Source organism: Vespa mandarinia, chromosome 12 (assembly GCF_050613455.1).
Source record: "Vespa mandarinia isolate Hongniang chromosome 12, ASM5061345v1, whole genome shotgun sequence".
NCBI classification, from domain to species: Eukaryota; Metazoa; Arthropoda; class Insecta; order Hymenoptera; family Vespidae; genus Vespa; species Vespa mandarinia.
This window is the reverse complement of record NC_140821.1, coordinates 5,562,501-5,572,500: the sequence shown is the minus strand read 5'-3', so window position 1 is coordinate 5,572,500 and position 10,000 is coordinate 5,562,501. Positions and strand designations below refer to the sequence as shown.

At 33.0% G+C, this 10,000-nt stretch overlaps 2 protein-coding genes across 2 annotated transcripts in view; both read right to left on the bottom strand.

The window, feature by feature from the left end:
• LOC118449588 (uncharacterized) overlaps positions 1 to 319 on the bottom strand; it is a 9,697-nt gene extending 9,378 nt beyond the window's left edge. Inside the window, exon 1 of the mRNA XM_035884356.2 lies at positions 115 to 319. Within this exon, the coding sequence (XP_035740249.2) occupies positions 115 to 285 (171 nt within the window). The 5' untranslated portion in view covers positions 286 to 319. The remainder of the gene's footprint in view (positions 1 to 114) is intronic.
• A 4,650-nt stretch (positions 320 to 4,969) lies between these two features.
• The window catches only part of LOC118449585 (uncharacterized), a 6,137-nt gene continuing 1,106 nt past the window's right edge, over positions 4,970 to 10,000 (bottom strand). Inside the window, exons 2-5 of the mRNA XM_035884352.2 lie at positions 9,914 to 10,000; positions 9,084 to 9,256; positions 6,846 to 6,962; positions 4,970 to 5,421 (exon numbers count right to left, since the gene is read on the bottom strand). The exon at positions 9,914 to 10,000 is cut by the window's right edge and continues 114 nt beyond it. Coding sequence (XP_035740245.1) covers positions 5,292 to 5,421; positions 6,846 to 6,962; positions 9,084 to 9,256; positions 9,914 to 10,000 — 507 coding nt within the window. The 3' untranslated portion in view covers positions 4,970 to 5,291. The remainder of the gene's footprint in view (positions 5,422 to 6,845; positions 6,963 to 9,083; positions 9,257 to 9,913) is intronic.

The window sequence follows — 10,000 nt, the reverse complement described above, 5'->3', positions numbered from 1 at the left end:
ACGATAATATCAGTTATAAATCTCGGTCGATTTTTTAGTTCGTAACGTTACGAGTTATCGGCGCAACAACGAGCCACGTTCGAGGCAATAAATTCAATCTGGTTGGCATCTCACCTGAACGTTACTTCCCTGTGGAAATATCAGATACCTCGCATTCTCATCATCCGTTGCTCTTTTACCCCTCGTACACGTGTCGTTCGAAGGACACTGAGAGATCCCACCAATGAGACGATGAAACAACACGAAAAGCAGCAGGAAACGACGTAGGAGAACTCGACGCGGCATCTCCGATGCAGTTCGGTCGAAACAAAACGAAGGCTCAAAGATACGATTCGCTTTGTACTTCCGTTCGATTCCGTTCGAGCAACCATGCTAACTACTCTCTTCTCTCTCTCTTTCTCTCTCTCTCTCTCTCTCTCTCTCTCATTCTATCTCTCTCTTTCTTTTGGCCTAACGGTACACGGACAGACGGGTAATACTGCTGTCATTTTCACGCCAAATAATTCTATACAATGGAGGCTGTAACGTGAAAAGAAAAACATAACATTCAGTTGATATAAAGACTGTTCGATGTTTCGACTGTACAAAATCACCAAACCGCAATGCTTCACTCGTTTCGCACGTATTTCTACTATGCGGGGATGATCTCTCAACGAAAAAGAGATAGAGAGAAAGAGAGAAAGAGAGAGAGAGATATAAATAGAGAGAAAGACAGAGAGAGAGAGAGAAAGAGAGAGAGAGAGAGAGAGAGAGAGAGAGAGAGATAAATAGAGAGAAAGACAGAGAGAGAGAGAGAAATTTTTTTATATTTTTCGATATAAAAAAATTTTCCATTAATAACAGAAAAGTTTGAGAGAAGGTAAAAGTTAATTACTTTTGAACATTTAAATCGAAGATAGTCGAATTAATTTTAACGAACTATTGCAGACAAGGGTAAGCAGAAGTAAATAATTTTATTTGAAAATACATGGAAAAAATATATTTGTCGATAAATTAATTAGTGCACCGTTTCCGTACGATTTCAATTTGAATAAATTCGGGAAGGATAAAAAAAGTAAAAAAAAAAAAAAAAAAAAAGAAAAAAGGAACAGAAAGAAAAAAAAAGAAAGAAGAGAAAGGAATGGCGAAACGTAGGTGAATACGCGTTTCCAATATTTACCGAAAGGATTTACGATAACAGATTGACACTTGGTGTCGACCAATGTTTGATCATCGTTCTTGACGTAGCATAGATTACAAAACCTCTCGATCGTGTAAAAAGAATTTTTACATCTTTTCAACGAGAATGGAATAACAAATACTTACAAAAAATCGATTCGAAACGTTTCTTGAAAACAAAAAGAAAAAAACGAACAACGAAGAATGTTATAGAATAAGAAATATTAAGAACGAAAAATGAAAAATGTATAAAATAAATAAATAAATAAATAAATAAATAAATAAATTAATAAATAAATAAATAATAATAATAATAATAATAATAATAATAATAATAATAATAATAATAATGGGTTGATAAGAGAGTAATCATGTAATATTAAATTCGTGGCAACTGCATTACTACTATCACTCATCGTTACCAATACCGACACATACTACTACTATTATCGCTATAGTCGAGAATAAAGCATTAAATACCAACTTATGCTTCTCCTCTATATTTCAACGTATTTTATATTAACGGCGATTAATGTCGGCCAATATGGACCGACCCGAGTAAAAGAGAGAGAGAGAGAGAGAAGAGGAACACCACGAGAGAATAGTTTCTCGATTTCCGTGCTTACGCTCATGATTTTAGAGGTAAAGCGATCCTAAACAATGATTTAACATCCATTAAGGCTGAGAGAAATCGCACGTGGATATAAACGGACTATTAAGTATGTTAACACCAACGTCCCCTCTTCGCAACCCCGTTTGTCGTCGTAGCAACGAACACGCACTCACGTGTAGGTGGAATTCGCATAAACGAATCGGCGGTGAAGCTTTCAAAAGCGTATGAATATTAATTTAAACCCTTTACTCTTGTATCACGTCGAATACGATTTATGGCGGTTTATTGCATGGTTAACCTGATCGATCGTTTCCCTCCCTCTTTCTCTCTCTCTCCCTTTCTCTCTCTCTCTCTCTCTCTCTCTCTTTCTCTTTCTATTTGTCCCTTGCGATACTTCCACTAATTAAATGTACCTACGTACTCACAAACGAGGTGAAATTAGCAAGAAAAAGTTTATTTTATAATCAAATATAAACAAATGCTTTTCCAAAGGATCAATTTATCTCTTGCAATCGTTATATATTTATTGCTCATGACTTCGTTGTTACAAAATCGGAGCAAAAATTTGAATCAACAGAAAATAAATATGTTCGATTAATAATAGCATGGATTTCTATATAAAATGTATTTCTACATAAAATAGATTTATTAAATATTAAAGTTATGAGTGATTAAAATCTCATGATTAATATCAATCATTTTCCCCCGTACAAATTTTATCTTAACATTATTAAGAAATGTAACGAGACTTGATAATACTTATTTTGTTATAATATTTATTAAGGTTATCAATAATTTATAATATTATCAGAATAGTTCTCTTTTACACAATTTGCTATAAATGTGATAAATAAACTTCGTTTGGAGTGATATTTAAAAGTATTTAAAAGGGTTAAACAAAAATCTCTCGGTTACGTTTAATTCTAACATACATAATATAACATAAACTTTGTTACAACTATTTCCGTAGATATATTTAATAATTCATATCGTTTCTATGTTATTCTTTAAATAAAAAAAGCACCGTTTAACTCAATAAACTGATTGCATAATTTTGCCAAATTAGCATACCTCTAATAACTCAATTTGAAGAGATGTGTTATGTTTTTTAAATATTTTTTTTTTTTTAGAGAAACAGTGTAAACTGCATTATACGATTTCAATTTCTTTTATGTACAAAGTATTTTTGACTATATTAAATGTGTATACTTTAAGCTTAATATCAACTGGGATCATTTTACTGTTTTCTAATCATTTAAAAAAACTCGACTACAATAAATGATTTTCCTGATATCACGTTAACACAGAAGTGCGACAATTCGCATATATTGCATCCTTCTACGCGCACACGCATGACCTGACGCCAAAGAAGAGGGTGAGGCGAGAAAAAAAAGTAGAATCAAGTCGTACACGCTCGGACCACTCCACCGAAATGAGCTATAAATTGACGATAGTCGAGTGGCCATTTTATTAATGCAAAACGTCGCGAAAATTATTCGAAGCCGCACCGAAATGAATTATACGGCCCGTTGACGTAATATAATGACCGGTTTGGAATATTCATGAGAGTGGGGGAAGGTAGCGCATCGCGCCGTTAAAACTTTTCGTTCATTCGTTCATTCGTTCGATCCTGTGCTGGAGAAATCGTTGATTAGTTTCGAGAATTATTTACATCGTAATCGATCGGCTCGGACTTTTCAAACGCGATCGTCTGGAAATCAATCTAAATTTGTTTTCTTCTTTCGTTTGTCTTGTGTTCAGTTGATCTCTTTCTCTCTATCTTTTTCTTTCCTGCAAAAATGAGCCACTGGAAGGAACGCAATACCGTCGTGTCGAGAGTAATGAAATTTAAATAAGAAAATATTTACCTTAATGTTTTCCCATATAACGAAGCTCTTACTCTGACTTTTGACCTCGATTTTTCATTTACGAAAAGAATACGTTATAATCTGTGCCTCTGTAAAATATAATAATATAAAATAACATTCACAGGCCGAGAACTAGTAACATTATTCTCATATGAATTATTTCCATTGTTTTTCAGTAATATAATAAAATATTATACCTATACAAAAGTTGATATGATATGAGGAAGAGAGATAATAGACTTAGCCGTTTAATTTTCTACGTAATGTTCTACGAAATTTTCTACGAAATGTAAAAGTTATTTCAAGGTCATTCTAATTTTTTTTTTTTATTTTGTTTCATGATATATGTTTGTTATCGTAATACAACAATCCATTTTTTCTTTTATTTTTTTTAAGATTATCTTGAGATAAAAGATTAGATTTGAACGAGAGAAATGTAAAAATTCTTAAACTTATAGTTTTAATTCAAATAACATATTTATCATTAGTTGTTCAACGAATCATAATACTCATTCATATGCCGTGCAACTTTTTTATAGAATATTTAATGATATTATCAAAAATAATAAAAATATTATAATTCGGATAGAAAAATTTGTTAAACTTACCGAATACATATAGATATATCGCTATTATATTGTACCAATTTATAAATTATTCAAATTAATTAATTTCAAAGCGAAGTATCAAATTCTTCGCGTTTTAAGATTTTAACGGTAATTACACTTTCGATGATCAAAAGATTCATCGGATCGATCCTCCTTTGATCAACGCGAACCGAATAAACTTCGGTTAAACTTTAACCAAAAGTTTCATCAAAGATAAAGCTCGCTAAGCTTTCGAGTAGGAGGCCATTTCCTGGTCGAAATTGTAAAAAATCAAAATGCACGGAGCATTTCGCCTTTGACGTCGACGTCCTGGCGAACTTTGCGAACGTTTTCCGGCAAATACGATGCCAATGCCTTTTTGCGAGGAGCTTGGAAAACATATACGATCAAAAACCGTGCTTATATTAAAAAGAAGAGGTATAAGGGAAGGGATACCGATTTTATTAGAAAATATTTGAAAGAGAGGAATCGATGAAGAGAATTTACAAAGGTAAACTTTTGCGATATTGTATTTACCAAAGAAAAAAAAAAAAAAGAAGAAGAATAAACAAATGATTTAAAAATTTAACTAAATTCACCACAAACACTTTCAATAATATTTATTTTTGTTCTCTCTTTGCATATCCTTATCTCATTCTTAAAAAAAATAAATACAGACATGAAGTGCATTCGTTCGTTCGATTTAATTAAATTAAATATAAGTAATTATCTAAATGTGTGAATGTCAAATAAAATATAATAAAATTGAGTTAAGAAGGAAAACATGTACATATATTTTCTTTTAGGTCCGACATAAGATCTCGTCGACAATGAAAGTCAAAATGATTTTGACGGAAGGCAAAGCATTATCCTTTTCCCATCAACGAGTCGATTGGACTGCAGCCAGAAAAACTTCAGTAACATCTCTAGTTGGTAGAAAGTTTTCCATCGGATTCGAGGAGCGGTCGAGCGCGAGGTTTTCGTATGAGCTTTTCCTACGAGCATCGCACACGTTTCTTACGTTCTTCTCGCGCGAACGAAGCTTTCGCCTCGCCTCCTTCGATCTCAAAGATCCACACTGTAAATGGAGTATCGGCACGTTGGATAAAGTTTCTCGCAGTTTCCACCGTTCTGATATGCTCTCTCATAAGGTCGATCCTCCGAACATTCGAATCTCCCGCCGTCTCTTGGTAATCTAAACAAACATCTACTTCGTCATTTGATTCGAATTGATATTTTATTGTTATTTATTTATTTAAGACATTGACTCTAAATAAATACTATTAATTTTCAAAAATTCAATAGGAATTAGTTCGGAGAATTTGAGTTACGTATACGATGGTATTTAAAATAATAAAGATGACACTGAATTTTTTATTAAAAAAATTATATTATTTTTAACGATCGAGCATTGATGAGTTTTTTACAATTGATTTTTTACAAATGAGTTTAAACAATTTTTATGTCGTAATACTTCCGAAGTGTATGCACTTTGAATAATCGTAGCGATCGTTACGCAAAATACCTTGTATATATTTAAAGTGAAATCTTTAAAGAATTTTTCTTTTATTTTCTTTTTAATTTGAATTCTAATTTGAATAGATAATACTTATTTCTCAATCAATGCAATATAGATAAGGCCAATAAATAATTGGATTTTCGAAACTTCACGAATATATACCAACCGATCTTTCTAATTGGTAGAAAATTCGTTGTGATATTTTCCAGTAATGCAAAACGATACCAATATAATTTTCTGCCGTTCTTACATCCTCCCTCGTTCATTCCATTTCGTTGCTCCCTGTTCAACCTTCCCCTCTTTCTTTCGTTATCTCACTCCTCCGGATCTCGTTTACTCGTTTACCGAAGTATTCCATCCCCCTATCAGAGTTTCGCGTTCTTTGCAGTACTTTTACAATTTCTATGCGTGTGCAACGAAAAGGTGGAGAAGGGAACACAACGAGGAAGCTCGTTTGCTTATTTAAATCGTCCGATATCGAGGAGAATACGGGCAGGCGAACGAACGACCGGCGTAACTTTACATAAAACACTTTAAACGAACGTCTAGCAGCAAAGTGAAATACAGCGAAGTTAACGTCGAGCGAATATAAAAGAGGAAACTCGAGAAAAACGTTAACTTCCTGCGACGGCGCCGTTGTCACAGCGTTTTCTTAGAATTGTAGAATATGAGAGAGAGAGTGGGAGAGAGAGAGAGAGAGAGAAAGAGAGACTGAGGGAAAAATAGCAGATGGGACGCCGTTTAACACTTTCAGTGTCAAACACATTTCAAGGTTGATATCTTTCAAATATTCAGAAATTTTTTTTGGCTAATCAAAAATAAATAAGAATTTTTATCTGTACATAAGAAATTTCTCTTTTACTTATAGAATGTTTTATTATCTACTAATTTACCTGCAATAATATCTTCCTGAACACGTTTAGTGATAACCAGTGAAAAAGCAAGCAGAAGCTGTCTGGCATAAATCGCGGGTGGGTCTTATATTCTGTTTAACCTTTTTATATCTTTTGTCATTAATAATTTTTTATATATTGTACTTTTTTGAAATAATTCGAAATATCTGCTTACGAAAGAAAAAACCAGAAAAAAAGTCGACTTACGTAAAAATGGCATGCAGGAGCTCTTGAACAAAGGTTCCTTTGCCGATTTGAGATGGATGCCTCTGACCAGCTTCACACAGGGCCTTCATTACACAGGATCTTCCGTCGATACCAGTGCTGCCGATAAAGTTTAATTTAAAATCTACTTCCCTTCTATGTCAAACTTTGATGAGCACGTCATGCTCTGAATTAAATGAACTATTATTTCCTCTCTCACTCACTTCTTTGCAAAATAATTAATCGTATAATCGCAAAAGTTTTTACAATATAACGAGAGAGAGAGAAAGAGAGAGAAAGAGAGAGAGAGAGAGAGAGAGAGAGAAAGTGAGTGAGTGAGTGAGTGAGTGCAAAAGAAAATATTTATTTATGTTTTAGAGATACTTCATAAACTCAAAATAGTTATATAATGTATACAATAGAAAGTCGATTATTGAAACGTAAAATGCAAACGAATAGATAATAGAATAGAAATGTTGATTGTATTCCGTACAAAAAGTTCGATTTTATTTGAGAATATTTAACCCGTTAACTGTTTAGATCTATTTTAAAACTGTTTATCTATGTTCTATACCAATAATTAAGAGATAACGAAGATATTCTGTGACAAACATAGATTATATATAGCTTCTGTAAGATCGAATTATACAGAAATGATTTTTCTTTGAAAAATCAATAATTTTATTAGTCAAATTGATGTAACATGTAATATTGAATTTTGTTTCTCTTATTTCGTTGTTGTATTAAAATATTATTAAATGTTTTAAATTTGCAAATTAATAATTTTTAGTTATCAATAATATTTTAATACAAATAGAAAAAGATAATTTTTATTTTCACATGACGAGTATACTCGTCATAAAACAAAAACTTATCTTTTCTTCATAACAAGCAAGTATCTATATTCATCAAGCACAGTTAACAGGTTAATTAAGATTAAAAATTCATTTATCGGAAGAAATTCATTCTTGCATTATTTTATATAGTCGGTAAATATATAATAAATATATGAAATATAAAGTGAGAAATATAAAATAAATTGAAAAAACAGAAATAAGTAGATAGATAGATAGAGAAAGAGAAAGAAAAAGAGAAGATCGATCGAAACTTTCTCGTTAGTAATAAAAATTACTCGTTGTTTCGATTGATCGGTTCGTAAACATTGTTAAAATCAAAAATCTTTCTAAGAATTCACTAACGGCTATTATTTCCTCTTTCTTTCTAATCATTAAAACATGTTCTCGACGTAAAATCCCGAGATCGGTCCCTTTTGCTTCATTATTCCCATGTGATGTATTTACCAAAAAAATGATTATTCTCTTATTTGAGCCTCGAACGTTGAGATTCAAACATCAAACACGTTTCAAATGCGTGGAAAAATCGTTATCTCATTTTTCATTCACGAAGAAAAAGCTCGATCGATTTGATGCGTCTTGTATATGTAGCATACATATGAGAGAAAGAGAAAGAGATTGAGATAGATAGATAGATGAAATATGTATGCAAAAAAGGTAGAAAGAGAAAGAGAGAGACGGAGAGAGAAAGAAAGAGAGAAAGAGAGAGGAAGCTCGTTGCTTCGACAGTGGAAGATTGCTTTAGTTCTCCGCGGATTTACGTAGGATAAGGGCGGCCCATTTCCTACGGAATACAACGCCATAAGTCTCCCGTTATTTTCGTTGCCTCGAGGATAGCTTCCGTCGGCCCTATTTCTTTCCTTCTCTCTCTCTTTCTCTCTCTCTCTCTCTTTCTCTCTCTCCCTCTCTCTCTATATCTATCTTTTCTCTAGTCGCGATCGCGGCCGCGAAAATAAAAAAGAAGGACGACAAGCGGCTTTTATTTCTTACGATTTTTCACTATCTTTTCCTAAAGTGATGGCAAATTGAAACGCATCGACGCAAACGCAACGAAGATTATCTCCCTCTAATAAACACACTCGCTTTCGTATATGTCTTATAGAATATATAAATATATAATAATACAATCTATGTAACGTAATTGTATTTGATAGCTTGGTCTTTCTCCTTTGTGCTTCTTCATCTTGTACTTCTTTTTATTCTTATTCTTCATCATCATCTTCTTCTTCTTCTCTTTCTTTCACCGTGACGCTTCTTACTCTTCGTACGACGACAACGAAGAAGGAAGCGAATTTAATTTTCCCTCGCAAGAGTTTGGACAACGACAAATTACTTTAACTCTACTCTCAAGTAACAATCTTCTAGTTAGAAATCGCGAGGTACTCACGACTGCAAGAAAGCTTCAACCTTCGGGAACATGACACTTCGGCTTCTACGGTGAAGTAAATCCGATATCTTGGAGTCGACTTTACTCGGAAGTTCCCAAGCCAACGCTGCTGTCAGACCCATCACCAAATCATCGTTTCTGCCATACGCTCCGATAGTCAGGCAGTATACTAACTAAAAGGGATTTATATATAAATATATCTATGTATGTATATCTATCTAGGTATACGTGCCTATGTGTTAGTCTCTTACATACGTATTTATTCTACTACGCGATATACGTTTCCCATCGGTTTTCTGTCGATCCATTTCTCCAAACGCTATACTCTTCGCGCAAGATTCGTATCTCGAAAGATATATCGATATATCTATGTTAACGAATAGTCATACTCATTTATCCTTTTTCAATCTCTTTTAAGTTTTTCTAATTTATTCGGGTTCCTCCCCCTTCCCCCCGTTGATTTTATTCATTCTCTTACATTCATTCTATCTTTAACGTGTATCTTCATAAATGAAAATAATTATAACGTAACTATTGCAAATTCATGACAAATATTCAAATCCTCATTTGTAAAGTATTATAAAGCGTTTATAGAAAAACTTTTCCCAATTTTTATATATTTATGTACATTGGTTCATGTTTATTTTCAAATCCGTCACTGAAATAAAAATGTAAAAAAAAAAAATAAAATAAAAGAAAAGTAAGAAAAGGAAAAAGAACGTTCTCATTTGATTACTTTGTATACCATTAGTGAAAGCTCGAAGGTACGCGAAACATCCGCAATAATTAGGAGAAGGATGCACTACGTATATATTTCTGACGTTATTTACCTGTAAGTTGCTACCTTCGGGAAAGATCAGGTATCTCTTTTGTCGCGATAGCATTCTCGGAGAGATCTCGACTTCCGTGGAATTTCC